Below are 21080 nucleotides of genomic sequence, written 5' to 3' on the forward strand. Positions count from 1 at the left end.
TTGACATTGACTGGAAGTGACATTTTCGGATGCCAACATTGTGAAAGACCATAAAATATTGGCCTCCTGGTGTCTTTGAATGCTTGCCTTCCATTTTTTCCCCTAAATCAAGAATAAATACAACACAAGAGTAAAGAAATCATCTTTCAGATAGATTGTGGTCATATTTAATTAGCTGCTTTTTTGAGCAGTTTTTGAGACCTGAGGGGTCTCAGGTCAAAGTCACCTCTGACCCATAAACCCTGTAAGGCCACCTAACAAATTCATTAAATGTGACCATGCCTTTTACTTTGGAGAAATCTAATTGGAAAATGCAGCAGTGATCTGTCAGATAAAGGACAAAGAATGAAGAATAATTATTTTCAACTCTCTCTATATAGTATTTTGGTATCCGAACAAAAATATGCTGTATCATTTAGGTAGAAATATTTGGTCACCACTCGCTATTGCTGTCAATGTGACATTTAAAATGAATCAAATAAATTATGAGATTCAAGATTATGGTTAGAGCTACATGTAATCATTAAACGCAATCTTTAAATAGTGATTGGCAGCTCACAGAAACACTGGCCCATGAATTAACTTTAGTTCATGTTGAGGTCAAGTTCTAGAAATTGTGCAAAATTAATATTTTAATGTGATAAACTGGTAGGCTGCAAGTCAGAAGAACCTCTTAAATATCATCTAAAAAAAGTGTTTAAAATGTCTTCATAACATAAATGATTCAAAACCTCTTTGCAAATTTACTTTGGAAGTGATGCATTCCTTTTCCTTGTAACATTATACACCAGCATTTTCACTTCCATTCAAGCGCAATTTCAGAAAAGTTAGAGCACTTAAAAATATGACGTTTCAGGACACTTTGCACCTCTCGAAGGCATGTTAGATGCCACTTTAAGAGCGGTGTCTTGTGGAGAAACTCCCATGTGTTTTCATGGAGAAGAAGTGTAAAAGTAGGAAAGACGAGTGAAAGCAACATGGTCACTAAACATGCTGCTAGTGTGCAATAAAAGCCATTGCTGGAGAAGGAGCAGGGAGGAAGAGAACGCGGTTATTGGGTAAGCAGTAGCCTGTAAACAAGGCGAAACCCCTCGGTGCTGGGTCTCAACTCAGCTGCAAGAGGAAACACCCTGATGGTTGTGTTTTTTTACTCTGTGAAGTAAGAGCAGCAGTGAGAGTTAGAGCAATAGAGACTGCACACTTTTTTTGTATTAGCATTGTTAGTGTCAGTCAGGCTCACAGTGCTCTCCATCACTTAGGGTCACAAATAATCAGCAATCACATATAGACCAGATGCTGGGCATGACTTAATTTGTTCTGGCTGTCAGGCAGGGGGATTGTTGTAGGAGCGAGGTACCATCAAGGCGTTGTCATTAGGTTATAAAGCTCTAATATTTTGTTTTGGAACATGTGGTAAGATTTGTTTTTTAATTAAAACACTAGATTTATGTACTTTCTAAAACAATATCACTCAACATGGTACATTTTGTCTTTGGGTTATTATTTGTCATTTTGGCAGTGGGAAGGAGTTAGGATTTTCATGCTTTGTTATTATTATAGTCTAAATGGGCAAGTGTAATGGAGTTTGTTGTAACTGATTAGCAATGAAAGCAATATTTGTCCAGTCTAATATTTTGCTGCAGCCACTGTATATTAGTGTACATGCTGAAGCCCAATAACTTCCTTATAAATGTGTTTGTGTATAAATGCAGTACATGCCCTCCTTATAGCTTCAGTGTAGTTAAATGGTTCACTACATAGATGCATTCATGGTGGTGGTATTGGAGGAGCAAGAGGTGGTCTGTGTGGATGTGTGAGTCGGTGGCAGAGGAGGATCCGGAAGATAATGTTAGAACCAGCTTCTGACAGCTCAGCCACAACATCCTGTCTTTCCATTAGCGGTTAACGTTTCGGCATAATTTGATGTTGAATTACAGTAGACATGGTTAGTGTGGGGGCCACTGACACATCAAAGTCATCAAAAAAAAAAAAAAAAAAAAAAAAAAAAAAAAACGAGCTCTAAAAGGATGGATGCCTTCTATGGTTTTAATGGTAGCTTTTTTTTTTTGCAAGGCTTTTAGTTGCCCACGTGTTGCATTACCGTGTTTATCTTTGTGTTGCTCTCACCATGGGGAATGTGTGCAGAGATGAAAAAGGGCGACATACAGCTCTCACCATGGGGTTTTATTGTCTAGGCCCGAGGAGAGACATGCACAGTAAGCCTGCCTCAGTTACCAGAAAGTTCTTACTTCATGCAAAGTTGTACTTTATGGCTCACATCACTGTAAGCAACATTGTTGTTATTATTATTATTGCCAGTAGTAGTAGTAGTAATAGTAGCAGCATTATTAATTAATTACATTTTTTGATTCGGTATTAAGTAGGGATGTCACCATGAGTTTTTTTTTTTTTTTTTTTTTATTATTTATTTTTGCCTTCAATCCAATATCTTTTTGTTTAGCATGTATTACACATACCTTAAATTAGGACTACTACAATAATATTTTTATCGGTTGTCTAAAATATTTTATATTACCTGTGGAGAGAGGCTGTCACTGTAGCCCTGATCTGTGGCAGGAAGGCTTAGATGGGATTTGGACAACTTCCCCTTCAACCCCACAATGAACAAAATACTGAACTACAACTGCAGAAGTCAGCCAACAGCAAGAACTTTAGAGGTTCTGTGCAACAGCAAAATGTCTCAGTGGAAAAAGTTTGACAACTGGCTACACACAAAACACAAAGGCTTAAAATGAACAAAAGAACAGAAAGCAATCAGATCAATCAAATCTATCCAAAAATACTGTGCTTCTGCTTAGATGATTAGATTAGATTAGATTAATAACATATTAATAGGCATTTAATAGCATTTTTGCCATTTCTTACCTATCAGGTATTGTAATGGTTAAGTCAAAGTTTATTAAGATCTTTATTGTCTAATGTATATCATTTACTATACATAGAACAAACTCTGATTGTGCATTCCCAGTTGAATTGAATTACAGACTACTTACTGAATAAACCAGTACTTGAAAATGTCTTCAGCCCAGTTTTCTGTGTGCCAAACTGATTTTTACAAATATAAAACCAGAATACAGACACAGAGACACTGTGCTGCACTGTTAGTATAAACTAACAGCTGTAATATAGCAGGTGGCAGTAAGCTGTTGTGTGATTTGAAACAGTACTTCTGTTGTTTTATTGCACTCATCATTAGCACACCAACTTGCTCTGCTGTAAATAACAGCCATTCAGCTGGTGTCCACACTGAGTGTCCCCCCCCGCCTCTTTTCAAACTGCTAATTCCCTCTGAGAATAAGAGCCAAATAATTTTCTGTGGTCTCAGGGACTATCAAAATTGATACTGAAGTCATTTTGGACAGAGAAAATGAGCACACGGTAGTATAATGGCTTGCTCAGGGAGGAAATGTTAGTGGTATCAGTAGTATAAAAGTATACTGAGATAATTCGCATGAGGATCCAAGCATTACACAGAGAAAGAGAGGTGGATATTCGATCAATATGGAAGCCACAGAAATAAAGAAATCTGGGAGAAGTTAAAGAATTATCCCAAATTTGTGAGTACAAGTAAACACCATGGGTCAATAGACACCACTCTCAATACCCATCTGGGTTTTGAGTTTGGTCCATGAAAAAAAAAAAAAAAAAACTAATAAACTCGATGCTTGTAGGGAGAGGTTTGCCTTACCTGAATCCATGGGGTGAGGACATGCTGAGGACTAATTGTATAACTCTTTGAGGCAAATTTGTAATTAGCTATATACACAAAACTGACTTGATTTACATCAGCATGTAATAAACCTATTATGAGGCATATGGATCTATATATGAAAAATAAAAAAATCAAAAGACTCAATGGAGCTGAGTCAGTTTTACTTTCAGTGCTAGTTACATTGTATGGATTTGGAAGTTTTCTACATTTGACTTCTGGAAACAGCAAAAGTATTATTAGGTTATTAGACCATAAGTCAGGATTTTAGAAATGCTGAGTATGAATAACAGACAAAAAACTCTGTGATGTTTTATTTAAAATACTATATGTATATATATTTATATATTGTATATATATTTGTTTTTGTTTCTTTCTCTATTATATCTCATGTAAATTTGATCTTTCCTCCTTAGTCCTAATGTTTCAAAGTCTTCTTGTTCTTCAAAATACTTCTGGCAGAAAATCTTTTTAATATTTTCATGTAATTTAATCATTTTTGCTACAACTTCCTTTCTACTTCCTCACCACTACATTTAACCTGAGAAACACAAAGATCAATCTTCAAAAGCCATCGCTTCAAATGTGTATGTAAATGCAGAATATAAATGCCTCTTTTTGTCTTTAAAATTACCAAACCATACAGAGAAAGAAACAACACTGGGGGCATGATGCTGGTGTCCTCTTTGGCAAAGAAAATAACACAGCATTAAAAAAAAAAAAAAAAACCCATCACAACAGGCTGCTTGGTGTGGGAGTGTTGCTACAGGCACTGCTGAGAAGATGTATAGTCTAGTTTAAGTAATAATAATAATGAGCTTGAAGGCTTTTCAGAGGCCAAAAACTGCCGGTGTTTTTTTTCCATTGTGCTAATGTTGGTCCTAATGCAGCCTTAGGACCTCATTCTTCTGAATAAAAGTGAAGGGCAGATAGTGCAGCCAAGTGAACAAAATAGACAAAGTGTAGAGAAAAGTTTTTGGTATCGACAACATCCACTTTGGAACTAAAAACCAGATTCACTGAACCTGTTCCAAACCAGCCTTTATTATATAAGTCAGTCTTCAAGTTGGATTATGCCAATGACCTGTGTAAAATATGCAACAAGTGCTGCTAATGAGCACCAATGTGAGCAACAAGTAATCTTGTAAAGCTCTCATCAGTTTGTATATAAATGATTCTGATGTTTAGTTTCATGGGACAATCTCCTCTCAGTTACACTGACTGTTGCTATTACTTTGTCCACTATATTTCTGCTCACAGTATAAGGCAAGTTTAGTTAATTGGCTTATAATAGAAACAGTTCCACAGTAGCCCAAAGTACAGCCTCTAAAATGATCATAAGAATTTTTTGCAGAGCTGTTGTGTGAGACTGCATTAGTTTTAGGTTGGTGTACCTAATAAATAAACTGCCAACTTAAGCTACATTCATGGTGTGAATCTGGGGAAAGGATATAAATGGTAAAAATGAGAATGAAAAGGGCCCTGTGATGGACTGGTGACTTGTCCAAGGTGTACGCCTGCCTTTTACCCAAAGAGAGCTGGGATAGGCTCCAGCAGATCCCTGTGACCTTAATTAGGAATAAGCGGGTATAGATAATGGATGGATGGATGAATGAACAAGAATGAAAAGCAGATGCAGAAGAAGAAGTGAAGTATTAGAAGGCAAATGTTACCATATACGTAGAGGATGTAGTCGTCGTAAGACTCCCCCACTGAGTTGGATGCCAGACAGCGGTAGGTCCCGTTGTACGATTTGTTTAGGTTTTCGATGTAAAGATCACTCCCGGTGATGACAGCATGGGATGGCACATCGTCATCCACTTTCACCCAGTTCACCCGCTGAGGCCTGAAATGAGAACACCAGTGCACTGGTCAGCTCTCATAGATAACAAGAGGAGGTGATACTCGATGCAATGCTTCTATTAAAAATAATTATTTAATTAATTTAATTGGATTAATTGGATTTAATTAGCTTAATTGGATGAAATAAATAACACAGTGATCATATTCCATTATTAGTCCTCTACCACCAGTAGAGCCTAAATATGTTGCTGGAGAACACAAAATTTGATTGAATATCCTTTGCACACATAATGCCAATTATCATGCTAAATCACATACTGTACTATCTTGCATGTATTAAGTTATTACGTTTATGTCTCTAGATGATTACTGTGTTCAAAATATCACACCGTCATTTGATTAGTACATCAAAAGAGGCTTCAAATGTTTTCTTTTATGGGTTTGTCCTTTAAATTCATCTGATTAATTTACCTCCTTACAATCTGTGCAATGGTCTTGTGTATGACACTGATCATTTAAGAATGGTCCTGGAGTAAATGGTCATGCAATAACCAAAATGGATAGAGACCATCTGGGAAGCATGAAATTCTTCCATAAGATTCGAGCCCATCAACTTCTTTAAATAGGTGGAAATTATGGCCTGAGTATACAATAACTGACAATAACTGAGTATGGTGAGAGAGGACAAGAGCCACCAAAAACGTAATCCTCTGAGCCTTTAAGTGGGTTAAGAGATGCTATGTGATGCTGTGTGTCTCGTGGCATCTTGCAGGTGGAATGCCTCCCACCGTCAATACTCAGACAACTGTTGAGTGGCCTTTAAAAGCTCAGGTGCCACCACATCCCTCACAGCAGCAGTGTTTCCACCACCAGTTTTTTTCTTTCTAATATTAATATTAGAAAGAAACAGCTTGTTTGTGACTGCACTATGCTGCCTGCCTTCAGCCAGAGTTGTAACACTGAAATCGGAGATTTCAGGCTCAGACACCAAACACAGAATTTTTTGGTATCGACAACATCCACTTTGGAACTAAAAACCAGATTCACTGAACCTGTTCCAAACCAGCCTTTATTATATAAGTCAGTCTTCAAGTTGGATTATGCCAATGACCTGTGTAAAATATGCAACAAGTGCTGCTAATGAGCACCAATGTGAGCAACAAGTAATCTTGTAAAGCTCTCATCAGTTTGTATATAAATGATTCTGATGTTTAGTTTCATGGGACAATCTCCTCTCAGTTACACTGACTGTTGCTATTACTTTGTCCACTTTTCAGGCTCAGACACCAAACACAGAATTTTTTTTATAAATAAGAAAGGACCAAAATTCACAACATTCTTGTCATAACATCATGTTTGCCTTAAGTTCATCAACGTTTGAGTGAAATGTCAGAGCATCTTTGAAGCCCCGACAGTATGGTTTGAACCACCTATGGTTCTACTTATTCATTTACATTAGTACTATATACAAAAACACCATACCATCAATATTAAAATTACTTATTGAAACAGTTGTTTACTAAAAAAAAGCTAATCAAGAAGTGCTAGAACATAAAAAAGACATAATAAAACGACATTCCTGTCTTTGTGTATAGTTAAGACAACAATAACTGTAGGAAAGCTTTGTCTCCAAATTGCATGCTTTCCACGGTTGTATGCTTATGAGTGTTGCTGTGTAGGTGGGCACCTACCAAGCGTCTGTCTTTGTTCTCTTTTGTACCTTGACTGAGGTTTATAGCAGGGTGACAGATTCCATTTTTATGACAATGAGCTCAGAGCGCCCCGAGTCACAGAGGGTGAAGAGAAAAGAGAAAGACAAAACACCTCTATTTTGCTGCTCAACTTCCAATGGCTACTGCCAGCTACTGTTATTTCCCGTGAGCATGTACTGATGGGCTCTCTTGCTGCATTTTGTTGTGGTGTTTTAACTTCTTTCCCTCCATTTGAAAACATTTGGCATGGAGGGAGCAAGCAAATAGGGGAAGAAAAAAAAAAGGCAAAAAAAATCAGGAAAAGACAATATGAAATAGCAGTTGGAGCTCAATAGCACAAACAAATAAACCACAAGTGTGTTTAATTGCTGTGGTAGATGTCTTGAAAGAGAGTGCTGTGTCTGTTACAAAGGCTCTCCAGATTAAATGTAATGTAAATAAATAATAATTATATAAATACAAGTTTTTTCCTGAGATGGTGTGAGAGACATGACCTAGAAAAAATAGTTTCTGTTGGTGGATGGGATGTTGTGAAAAGGGAAAAGTGAATCTGGAGAAGGAAGATAGACAGAGATAGACGAAAGAGGTAAGATGAGGCTGCAAGGAGAGAGGAAGGGCAGGCGTCTAGAATACAAATGGCTGCCTGCAGCCGGGGCCCCCTGTGCTATCTGCTGGTAATGACTGCAGAACTCTCAGCAGCTCTAATGAAAATGACTTCCAATTCCCGGCTCACTGTATTGATTGTGTTTTCATCTTTATAAAATGAATACGGGTAGTGAGCTTGTCTCTAAGCCAAGTATGAAAACTGTGGGGGGGCTGGTGGGGAGAGGCATTCAGAAGTGCACAACTGTTCTGTTCTGTGTGTTTGTATGTTCTTGTACTTTTACCCTTCAGAGAATCACACAGAGGTTTAGATCTTCAGAACAAGAATATTTCTTGCAGTAAGTAAGGAAGTTTTGTTTGATCCTAACTTTGAATTTGATTTCCTTTGATTTTGGTTAAAATCACAGCTTGGATTAAGTTTAAGTTAATCTTAAGGTCAAGTCAAAAATCTGCATGGTCGAGTTTTACAATTCCAGTCCATCTCCATCTGCACAGCTCAGAAACAAATTTAACATGTAAGTGTGAGACCTGTGAGCTAGCTGCCTAGGCAAATGTGAGGGCTGCACTGCACAGGAACAAAATAACACAACAAATGATGAAAAGAACTACAAAATAACAGCAATCCATGTAGATTGCAGACATAATAGCACAGTTCACATTGTCACCGGGTTATGTTTTCTTAAATTTCCAACTGCTAAGACAAAAACACAAATGAACCTCACTAGAACAAGAAAAATGAATTTTACAAATACTACTTCAAAAATAACCACTTTCACTTCCACTTTCATTCATGGCACTGATCATCTTTTTGAAATTCTACATTGAGAAACATTTTGCACCTTTCTAGGCTGTTAAGGAGGATTTGAACAACACTCACTTCTCAGTTTCTATATTATGAATTGTTTCCCAGTTATACTTGTTTCATCAGAAACAACATTACCCAACATGATTCATGTCTGGAATGTCAGTTAATATTAGGGAAAGATTGTGGCTTTGTTTAAATGTTAATAAACATACTGTTTACTGACCCTGCTGGGGGCACCTGTGTTCCACTGCCAAAAAACAAAACTACACACCTTTCAGAGCCACCTGGAAGATCAATATCTGAAACCTAAAGCACTGACTGTTAATGAAAAAGGCATTTCTCTGCACTTTCTAGGAAGTTTGCTTTTTTTGTGAGTCAGCGTCGCAGGAACAAGCCCCTAAAAGTGTTTGGTCCAAAAGTGCCTCCTGTTTAAGGTTGTTTATTTCCACATTTCCAGATTTTGGACACAGTGCAAATTAGCCACATTACTACTTCTGATATAATATTTACAACCCCAGGTTCTATGAATGATTATTTTGTTCTGTTCAAATTTGAACGGCCTTGTCAACAAACTATTGTGACTGATACCAACAGCACTAACTGTATTGATGTTTGGATAGTTTGGCAGTTCTCCTGCCTGAGGCTCTCAGCCCATTCACCCCTGCTCACCCTAATTGCTTCATTTGCACTCCATTACATCTCATATCACAAAGACCTGTCATCTAAACAAACCAGCACCTGGGTTTTCAGATGATACATGTGGAATAATAGTCTAATGAGCAACAAGCAGAGCTTTCAAATGTTAGAGCCAGACATTTCAAAGAACTGATTAACAAAGAAAAAAGCCTGTAAGTTTATTTTCAACATTGTGGCAAAATGACTTGGGAACTGTCCTCGGCTCTGTGTAGCACAAACAATCATTTAGCCTTAATGATAAAATTGAGTTCATCGCTGCTTCAAGTCCATCCACATACTCTCTCTGTCTCACAGTCTCCTAAGATAACTTCAGAAAATTATCATTCATCAGAAAAGAAAAAAAAACACCCTATTTAAGCCTTTTCAGCTGTCATCCTGATAAAATTGTACCTGCTAGATATCAGGACCCACTCCACTATTATTAACTCACCTCTCTTTTCTGCCCTTCGCCTTTAAAGCAGTCGTAATTAAACATAGCTCAAAAATATCACACAGTAATTCTGATGTATTTCATAATTACAGACCAGTTTCAAATTTCCCATTTGAAAGCCCCATAAAAGAAAATAGCAGTCTTTCAAATAAGTGATTATGTATACAGCATTGGTCATTTAAATGGTCTGGCCTCAGGTCTTTCTGTAACATTAGTCTCAGTTGTATTCACAGTTCACGGTTTTCTCAACATATATCAAGGCAAATTTCTTCTCCATAAACTGAACTATATCTCCTAATTAGAAGTGATCTCTACGCCCAGTGAGGCTGCTGGTTCTGCAGCCAATGGTGAGTGCAAGCACATCTTGTGCCTCTCAAATTTATGTACCAGCTTTGGCTTCTTCTTCTTCTACACCACAGTAACCGATTTTTATTTTTAACAGATTTTCCAAAGACCATGTTAAAATCATCATTTCAAACTGTGACAAGTTTGTTTTCATTCAGTGCCACGACTCTAAACACAAGGGGTCATTTTGATACAAATCTGTCATGAGGTAAGGATCAAGAACTGATGGAAGGTTTTACCTAAAACAAATTATAATTAACAAAGTAACCCTGCTGGTGATTAACTCACAGTTGGGATTGTGTGTTGTGCATGTTTGCCTTCTATTCGGATGTAACTCAGTTTTACTTTCTGCTAAATATTCATCAAACAGAAATAGGAAAACATAGTTAAACACATAGTTAACTGCAATAACTGCAATAATATGCATACACAGATTTAATCAAGTTACCGTATGTGGATGTATAACTATATATAAATGCACATTGATTAGTAGGTAGGTTTGTTCTCCCTTCCTAATGCAATTTTGAATTAGTCTGAGTGTGTGTGTATGTGTGTGTGTAACGTACTGGGGTTTGCCTTTGGCCTGACACGTCAGCTCCAGGTTCTCTCCTTCCCTGGTCAGACCCTGAGGAAATTCCACCACGATCTTTACCTCTGGTTTGTCTGAAAGGATGAGAGACAGACAGAGAGAGAAAACTGAATGCTAGGACAACATAACTGACAAGGAATTACATGTCTTCACTCCACATCAGTTTTTTACTGATGCGGTTTTGCTGCTACAGTCTTACATAGTCTAGTGTAATTATGGTACCTTTTAGAGTATGCTTTATATAGTATTTATATAAATAAAGTTAAATTTACTGCGTGTATGATCCCTTACTTGAACTCTTGCTGTATTAGTTTATTATAATGCCAAGGGTAATTTGGCCATGACATTTTCAGTTTTTCCATCAGCTTTGACTATTTTCCTTTACAGTACCCCGCTCATCATTATCACAGAAACAGTCCATATGCATACATGGTTAATGTCCCTGACCTGCCCCAGCAGTGTTGAAAAGTAGGAGGTCAAATCAAGTTCATGTTGCTGAAAAGTGGCTCTATATTTAATATGACTGAGTTACATGTACATGCCACACCAACTCTGCATGGCCCAGGTGGATTTACCTAAAAATAAAATACATATATGGTGTTTTTCCTTAGCATTTACCTACTGCTACTGCCTTAACCTCAACCTGCTACTCCACTGCATCAAATCACTCTTCAGCAGTGTTTGGTCTACCTTGGTCATATTATTGATGGAATTTTAAATCAACCTAAAACCGAAACACAGAGCAAAGCTTTGTGGGATTACAGATATATGTGGTGGACCAGACAATAAAGTTGCTACACAAAACAGGAGACAATGCTGAAGAGCTGAGGCAGCTGGAAAGAAAATGTACAAGTGTTGCTTTGACAAATCAGTGAAGTACTCTGACGGCTGATGCTGTGCTATTCTTTGCAACCATAGTGTTTTTAGTGTTCCCATCCCACTGACTGTTGCTATCAAAGCCTTTTTTCATCTTGGCATGAGAAATGATCCTTTATTCTGGACAAAAATCTAATGTTTTATTCAATCTATCATCTGAGTTAGGGATTGACTTCAGTGCTGTCATGTACTGAAGTTAGACAGACTGAAGAAAAGCAAGAACCCTGCTTTTACATGTTGATCATTATTGAAAATAATAGGTACATATTGGTGGATAATTCCACAAAATGAGGTGTCCAGTTGTGATACTGGGTTTCTATGCACCTAAGGTTCTAATTTTTATATCAATGATTGGTAATAAAAAAGAAAAAGTAATAAAAAGTTTTAAAAAAAGTACAAACCAGCAGTATACAATGGTGGCCAGCATTTTTGGCAAAACATAAATGGCTTGAAATCAATCTGCATGTTTTGTTGAAGTTTTTCTACATCAGATGCTCTACATTGAACCGTCTCACAGCCAATCAATTGCTGAGTCACAACAGTGTAATTACATTTTTATAGTCTAAATGCACAATTTGGTGCTTGCAGTTTTAATCAGGTCATAGACAGAAGGACTGGGCCTGAGTTATGGTTTCAAAGCCAGCGTTAAAGTTCCACTCGCTGCTGTACGACCTTCTCTGCAACAAACAACACGTGTCTTGTCATCCGTCTGTCTAAATCACACCTTGTCAGTGGCTAGCTCTCAGTCTTGGTGATGGACAGCATTTGGGCAAAAAGCCAAATCTTCTGCTCAGTGAGCACACATGGCTTTAGACAGCAACGCTTTGGTTTTGTTTCCACTCCAGGCATTACATGGCATCCTGCAACTTTTTCTTTGCTCACAACGTCATCTGACCTTGTCATCTTGCAGCCATAAACATGAAGGACGCCAAGCATCTGTAGGTTGTTTTGATAGCCTCAAGTAGTTATGGCAGAGCTTTCTTGTCTCTGCTTGATGGAAAAACACACACTGCACTGCAAGATCTGGATGCTGCCACTTCAGTGGAAATGAAATTGTGTCTACCATATGCAAGAGGGGTGTTATCATTATGCTAACTGAATTATTTGTTTTATTGTGTGCCTCACCTCATAAGCACTCAAGACAGCATTATCCATCTCTCGACCGTCAGCTGACCTTAAGGGTAGAACAACAAGGCAACAGAGGAAAAACAGCTTGCTTTGCTTATACACATAAGCATTACAGGCTTATTTAATTATGCCGTCCCTTGACAATGGGCTTTTTTTTGAAAGCCATTTCTTACTACACAGTGCACTCGATGGCACTCACAAATTGCCCACACAGTGAGTGATTCAGTGTTACTGCATCTATCTCAGTAATCAGTAAACAAACTTTAATTTAACTGTAGAATTAGAAAAAGTGGGATTCACTTTATGGGTTCTGTCATTTATTAATTCTCAAAAAGGAACAAATATGCAACTGGATTCTTGGAAAGGTCCATAAAACAATCATGTACTTTGACACTAATTATAGGGAAAATGGAGACTGTGTTCAGTAGGGGTGTACACAGTTAAGTTTGGTACTACATATAAACCAATTACTGTCAAATTATTTGAATACATTCTCATTAGCTCTATTTCCTAGCATGCGTGAAACAGGAATACGAAAGTCTGAGTCTTCCACCATGGAAGTTTGGCAGTTGTTGTCTATTAGCAAAATCGTGCTACTCAGGTTATCCCTGTGGAACAAGCTCATAAATGGTGAGTGTGGATACTATACTATATAAATGAAAATTAGAAACCAGAGTTGAAACACCCTTTTGATATTATTTAGATACTATGATATGGACAGAAATTCGGAGGGCGGTGACAGGGGTGAGGGAGTTGGGGGGGCTGGAGCTGATCCCAGTTGACACTGGGCATGAGGTGGGGTACATCCTGGACAGTTTAGCAGTCCATCACTGGGCTGACACATAGAGACAAACACACTCATGGCAATGAGCCTACACAGGCACGAGCCCCATGATCAAATGCCATTCAAACCCGAAGCCTTCTTGCCACCCATGTCCTTACTAAGTGTAAGTTCGGTAGGAATAGGTAAACTTTGAGTTACGCTCAAACTGCACCTCTGTCTCTAACAGATGACTAAGAATTGCTGATAAACTGACATTTGTGTGTTTTTGCCAATGAACATATGCCAATAGTCTAGCATTGTATTCACAGTACAAATTACAGTGATCCCCCAATTAAAGTTTTTTTTTTTCAAATTAAATACCAAAGTTTTTCCTCCTGTGTTTCTTTTCTTCTCCCTGCTGAACCAAAAACACACTGAACCGTAGGCCTGAAACTGAAGTATGTACTGAACTGATTTTGTGTACTGTGACATCCCTTGTGCTTAACAGTACACTTCTAATTAATTAATTCCAATTAATTGCTAGTCTTTAGTCAACTCACAGAGAAAGGAATTCAATAGCTGCTTTCCAGGAAATTCCCTACGACGAAGACCTGTGAAATAAAGCTAAGCTATAAGTCACAGAAAATTATTTTGAAATCATCTTTCATGTTTCTAGTTGCACACAAACAGCAATATTCCTCAGTCAACACGGTGCAAATGTAATATTAAACTGTATAGCAAGAAGATCAAAGAGAAGCTGGACTGCAGCCTGTTGGTTGCCCATTACAGTATGCACAGAGCATGACAGGAGCAGCCCCTGCATGAAGCAGTATGAGGCGATGAGCCGGGTGGTCCATGTGAGCTCTCTGTTATCAGAGGCCAACAAAATGCCATGCTGCCTCTGTAGATGAGCTGATCTCCTGTTCTCGCTCTCCCAGGGAAAGGTCAGATAGCTACAGAAGAGTTTGTATTTTTTAATAGAATGCTAGGACATGCCAGAGGCCAAAGACATAAGGTTACAGAGGCATGAAATACATACATTTAATCACTTTGCATCAATAAAAGGATCCAAACCACCACAGCACAAAGGTCTGTCATTATAATTACTTGTCATATGCCTGCTGTAATTGCTTTAGTTTTGTCTCCAAAGATATGGTATATAAAAGCAATTGCATTTTCTTAATGACATCACTGTTCCTCAGCTGTCAAGTCCTCCACACCTTCAGTACACATCACACATTTTCTATTTAACACAGAGAAAGAAAAGCGATACACTGCAATTTACCAAACAGGCGGCACTACAATTTGGAGGGATTTACCGACCATCCAGCAGCGGGCTTATCCTCAGTGCCCATACACAGCTCTACACCAGTCTGCCCACTGAGCACAACCCTCTATCGAACTACCAGAAAGACAGTAAACAAGCAACCCCCAAATGTCAAAGAAAAAAAGTTATTAGGATTAGTAACTAATTTAATTTACTGTAATCCCTCACACCAGGGGTAGCCAAACCCGGTCCTCTAGAGCCACTGCCCTGATTGTTTTCCAGCTGTAATTACTGAAAAAAAGTAAATACTGTTGCTGTAGTTCCTGTCCAACACTGGAGATCATAAACCTTTGCAAATGATGCCTAATTATTGATTTCTATTATAATAAATCAGTAAAAACCGTCATTGTTTTAGAAACCATGACCTCTGGCCTCCATTAAAACCTGTTGTTTCCTTTTGGTTTTGTAAGGAATGTTACTACAATTTTGTTATTTTGGGGGTTAATGTATAAATACAATATTTTCACATATATATTGTAGAGTATAACCATCAGCATTCCCTGAGAATGACATACTACCTTGCATAAATTTAAGAACAGAATACACAGACTTACTCTGATATGAGTGGTAGAAATGAAAAATAAAAAACAAGGTCAGACAATACAATACAATACAGACAATGTGCAATATTTTTCTTTGAGGTGTGTATCTGCTTTGTTCTAAACACTTATTTTTCCGAAAATCTGCCAGACACTTTTACAAACTTTTTTTTTTAACCAAATGTTTCTGTTTCATCTCTTTTGCTTGTGTTTAACATTTGACCTTTAATTCCTGTTTATGCAGTTTTCATTTTAGCATATAGTTGTCAAAAAATTCAAGTTTTAGTCACAGCTGTGTGACTTGTGCATTTTCTTTACTTTTTATTGATTGACCAGAAAAGTAAACCCCTTATGGCTTTATCTGGGAGAGAAAATGGGCCTCATGTAAGTGCAGACTTTCACAAACACTGACATTTTCTTCATTGTTTCTTCTTTGTTTGCTCACTCTATAAACTCAGGGATACACAACTTCATTAAAATATTTGTAGCCGTGAATGACAACACTGTGAACATAAGAATGATAAAAACAGAGATTTTTTTTTTTTTTGGTTGTCAAGAAAAAAGGGCAAAACAATATTAGTCTGCCAGAAGTGGAAAGGTAGCCTAATAGCAAACATTTGTATATTTCTTTGAAAGACATTCATCAATGTGCTTTTTTAACAATTTAATTCAAACTTTTACTGATCATGTACTGACATCATTTCTCTCTAATGTCAATGCCAATGGACCAAAAATTCACTGAAAGAAAGTGTGGAAATTTATGTAATTTAATTAGCGGTGATGGAACAGTCTACTTCAGTCCAATTTTCTCCTTTTATTCCTCATAACCTGTGCACGGAGCTGATTTCCCTTCAATGACACTGCCATACATGTCATACAGCGAAGTTTTACTTGGGGAAAAAGTAGCAAATTTATGCCATTTAATTAGTGGGGATGGAACACTTCTCTACTGGAGTCCAATTTACTGAATTAGGCTGATGAGACACTCGAAAAAAGAAAAAAAAAAGTGATTAATGCTGCTGAGATATCCATGTTGAAGGTATTTCTGTGCATGAGTACTTACACTGAACCTCCAGATATTTCTGTGCTTGGAAGTCCTTGACTGCAGGGTGGTCAACAATGCAAATCACAGGTACACCATCATCTTCCTTGCTCACTGTGAATGTCAGTCGGCTGGTAACTGTGTACATCTTATCATAGGTCAGCTCCACTTTGGGCTTGCCTATGGGAAACAAAGACGAGCAGAGTTAAGCACAAATACACAGGTGCATTTTAGATTTCAGTTCAATAATGAATGAGCCTTACACAGACAGTACACACAGTAAACTTCACTCACTGTGGTCCAGAAAGACCCAGCAGGCTTTTGCTTAGGTGAAGAATAAAACTGCTCAGCAAGCATTAATAGAAGCTAATTAGCATTTAACCAACCAGTAACAATTCCACTGAAATTAATTGATTTTGGTCTGAGGTTTTGCTGATTTAAATGCAAGTGTGACTGGTCCCTAAGGCATGAGTACAACTTGCCTGGGAATGCAGAAGTATTTTCTTCGGAGATACCTGATCTTTTTTGTCTAGCCTAGCACAAACACATCCCAGACCCAAAACTTCACTGAGACACAAACAGTTTGAAGTTTGAAAAAAAATACAAGGCCTGGTGCAGCCAGTGGATCTGAACCCAGTACCCTCTTTGCTGTCATGCTATAGCGCTTATTATTGCACCACTATTCTTCCTATTTACCTGCAGTTACTAAAATATGATCTGTAATATCTAATTCAAGTTGCCAGTGTTTGAGAGTACTGCTTGTTGTCCTAATAATTTAAATAACTTTCATAAATTGCTGGTTGGTTGGCTTCCTGCTTCAGGGCTCAATTGATTTTCACTGTATCTTCCACATTAAATTCATATTATGAAAACTGAGAGCTCCAGAGTTTTAGATTGGCATAGCAAAGAAAACATTGATAAATTCAGCATGCTTTTATTATAAATTGTTGTTTGAAAATATTATGAAAAGTGACTATTTTGGATTTCTTCCTGACTTTTGCTAAAACTCTTTTTTGTGCAACCTTGGATCCTCTAGGAGCCTTTTTGAGTAACTTATTTTGCTGAAGGGTCAGCAAACTAAGTTTTACTTCACAAAATGAAAATGGTGAAACCTTTAGACTCAAGGCAGTCAGAAAAAAGGTTTAAAATATTAAGGCCTGAGAAAGACAACCATTGTTAGGCTGAAAGGAAACTGTTTTTCTTCCATCGACCTTACAAAATACAATCGAGTGGAAGTGAGGAAGGCGTCCTTGACAATGGTCAGAGAAGGTGAATCAGCTTCAAACTGGGCTATGAGTGACTGTAAATCACTGATAAGACTTTATGAAACCAGATTTATTGTGTGGCCCCCTTTTATGCAGCACTGCCAGATCTGAAGCGTGCAAAATAACCCTCCTCTGATTAGTGGCTGCTCTGTAAAACCAGACAATATGTTCTCAAATACAATGAAGAGGCTACCTCATCACAGTCATACAAAATAAGTGGAACAGCTGCCGACAGTGTTGCACAGCAGAGGTAAAGAGAGATTGATCATTTTTATCCCTTTGTCCTTCTTCCTAACACCCTGTTGCAATGTTTGTTTGTGTCTCGTCAATAAAACAACTACAGGTAACAAAAATGTGAGAGTCTGCAAAGAGAAACTGTAAATGGCGAAAATCCTAATGTGAATAGCTGCATCCATCAGTTTGTATTTTAGCTGTAAAAGTATGTACCAAACGCACATCCTACCCACTCCCCAACTGCAGCTCAGCCACTATGTTGATACCATCACCGTGGTGACAGCTGTCTCTTTGGATGCTGGGAAAGCAAGCCTGTGTGATGTGCCTGGTGTAAAGGAACAGGTTGTCATGAATAAATACCACTAGAGGTTTCAGATGCATGCAAGCACCTGAAACAAGAACCTGAAGGGGTTGTCTCAAATCAAAATGTCTTTTGAGATGCATGAAACAGCGGTGGAAAGATGTCTTTATTCAAGTCCTAGGATTCTGGATCTCTTGCTTTACACCCTTGGAACTCATCGTACAATGCAACTACACAAGCTAAGTGTCTGTGGCTTTGAAATTTGTACAAAGGCATGTAGAAATAATTTATAATATAGTAAATGTAGAATTGGTCCAGATTATTAATAAGCCAACACTTTAATTCAAGCCACTCCACTTCTCTACCATTACCAAAAAAGGGTGGCTGTTTTTTCCATAACTGGACTGCAGTAATTTCACATGGCACACAGAGCAGCCACTGACTCGACCGCTGACCCAAGGTGCCCATTCCCTGAGGAAGGCAAAGGGTAGTCTCATACGATAGACATCTAACAGTGCACCGAATATGCTGTGTGAAATATTAAGTACAGAATAAGTCAAAAAGTCAACATCAAAAAAGTAAGGACAAAGTTGTTCCTGAGGGCAAAACATAGTGCACATCAATGCACCTTTTCCCACTGTTTTTCATATAAACATCACACAATGGCTATATCATACCGGGTTGATTCACATTTGTGGTTAATGTACACTGACAACATGGCATGAACCATGGCTCTTTTATTGAGTAGATTATATTCTGGAAGAGAGGATAATAGCTCTAGCTAACTTCCTCTGTGTTGGCTTCTTTGCTCATTAAACTCCCAGGGTTCTTTGCTGTTGGTCAGTGGAAACTCTGCATGTGAACATTCATTTAAATTTAGGCTGACTGGAAAGCATTGCATGGCTATATGGCCCTGGTGAGTGTGAAGATTCCACTCAAGTCACTGATTTCATGTCAAAATGTATGTATGTTTTTTTTTTTTTGGCAAAGAAATAATGCTAGTGAAATCATTTAAAGGTTTGTTATAGATCTGAGTTTATAGCTTTACCATTGCTGATCACATTGTCCAGTAATATGGACATGCTATCGTGCACCTACACCTGCCAGTACCAGCACAGCGTACTGTGTGTACTGGCTGTGTGTAAAACCTGGATTTATACATTTAATACTCTGCTTACTGATGATGCTGGTGCCTTGTTTTAATTGTACATCATTTTCTTCCTGTAAAACTAGCAAATGACATATTACATTTCTTTTAGTACAGCAGAGCTAGAAAAAGCCCTTATAAAGTAAAGTGAGTGTTGATGAATTAGTGATAGCTCTCTGTTTGAAAACATCATGCTGTGCTAAGCACTAAGAACATCCTGAGAGACTAACTCTGGAGTGGTGCCAGTAGAGATGAATGTTACTGAAAGGTCAAAAAGAAACTGAAGTGTCAGTTTAAGTGTTTTGTAGATCAGAACATACAAACCCAGTCGCTCCTATTATATTGTGCCACTTCTAGTACTGTTATTGTTTAACCACATTGTCGTGGAGCAGGAAAGGAATAATATCTGACTAAACAAAATATGTCTCTTCACTTTGCTTTGTGGAAAATATTCTTTTATCCATTTCTAGAGTCTCCCTGCTAGGGAAGAGCAGGGTAATTGAAATTGCCCTGTGGATGTCTCAAAAGACTTGAGACTAATGGTTCTTCTGGTCCCTGTCAGTCAATGAAGTGCCCTACCTACCGGCTTTTTGCTTTTTTTAAAATCTGTCTTCCTTTCTTTCATTGTGAAGGAACAGAAAGAAATGACCTGCCCTGCTATATTCTGAACTCCCTTTTCACGACTTTCACTGCAGTGTAAGCTTAAGAGCTGGATATCTGTGTTGGGGCATATGTTAATAAATCACTAAAAACAGGATAAGAGCAAATGGAAAGAGGGGAAGATCATAGCAAGATAATGGGTCTATGCATATTAGGAGAGATGGTTGGATTTACATTGGCAAGCATGACAATTGCAACCTTTAAATGATATTTAAGAGAGTCTGATTATCCCCTTAAGGTAATTAAGTTAAATTCTGGGGACATTTAATTAGAAATAAGTCTACCAGGCAAGGAGCCACAGCCGAAGGCAATTTAAGTAATTCTGCCCTAGTGTCAGGACTCTGGCATCCTCAGCCATTCTTTCCCCTCCTATCTTTCATTTCCTTACACTCTTTCACATTTTCAGCTTCAGCAGAGCAATACCAGGTTTCATTTTACAACAGTGCTGTAGTGTCAATGAAACTCTGGCGTCATTTGACACAGGTTCCTGAAGTACTAGCATTAAAATGGCAGCTAACTAGCATGACATAACCTGACATCATTGAAATAACAAACATTATGTCAGTTAAGTTGCACTTGCAAAGACCCTAAAATGTAAAATAACAATACATTTCATAAGAAGGCCAGGCAGTCAAACCTGTGACGAAAATGGATAAAAGCAAAGTCATGCTCCAAAAGCAGTGTTGTGACAGGTGAGCCATTAAGTACCCCTGAGAATTGTGTTATGGCAAACTGAAACTATCAATTGCAGAACTTCAAAGAATGCCAGAGCGATGCTGTAAATGGCAATCCATTCTGAACAGGTGTGAAAAAACTGCATGAGAATGGGGATGGGGTGAGGGCATTTGGCAGTCTATGCATTGCCAATACTCTCAGAAATACAGAATAAGAACAAAGACAGAAGAACTGAATGCCAAGAATCATTTATTTAATGTTAACGGATAATTATAAGCCAATAAATGACCTTGGCGCATTGGAACATTTTCGGATTTGAGCTGACCACTAAGGGTTTAATGTGCTGCAGTGTAGAGGTGAAGCTGCTCAGGGCCTTCTACACAGCTTCTGATTAGGACCTTTGTTTCAAA

The 21080-nt window shown here is 38.0% G+C and overlaps 1 protein-coding gene across 3 annotated transcripts in view; it reads right to left on the reverse strand.

Annotated features, from left to right (window-relative positions):
* cadm1a (cell adhesion molecule 1a) overlaps positions 1-21080 on the reverse strand; it is a 309318-nt gene that overhangs the window by 33873 nt on the left and 254365 nt on the right. For all 3 annotated transcript variants that reach the window (XM_026328921.1, XM_026328919.1, XM_026328920.1), the window contains 3 exons: positions 16410-16568; positions 10691-10787; positions 5404-5576 (listed from right to left, as the gene is read on the reverse strand). In XM_026328921.1, coding sequence (XP_026184706.1) covers positions 5404-5576; positions 10691-10787; positions 16410-16568 — 429 coding nt within the window. The remainder of the gene's footprint in view (positions 1-5403; positions 5577-10690; positions 10788-16409; positions 16569-21080) is intronic.

The sequence above is a fragment of the Mastacembelus armatus genome, chromosome 14 (assembly GCF_900324485.2).
Source record: "Mastacembelus armatus chromosome 14, fMasArm1.2, whole genome shotgun sequence".
NCBI lineage: Eukaryota > Metazoa > Chordata > Actinopteri > Synbranchiformes > Mastacembelidae > Mastacembelus > Mastacembelus armatus.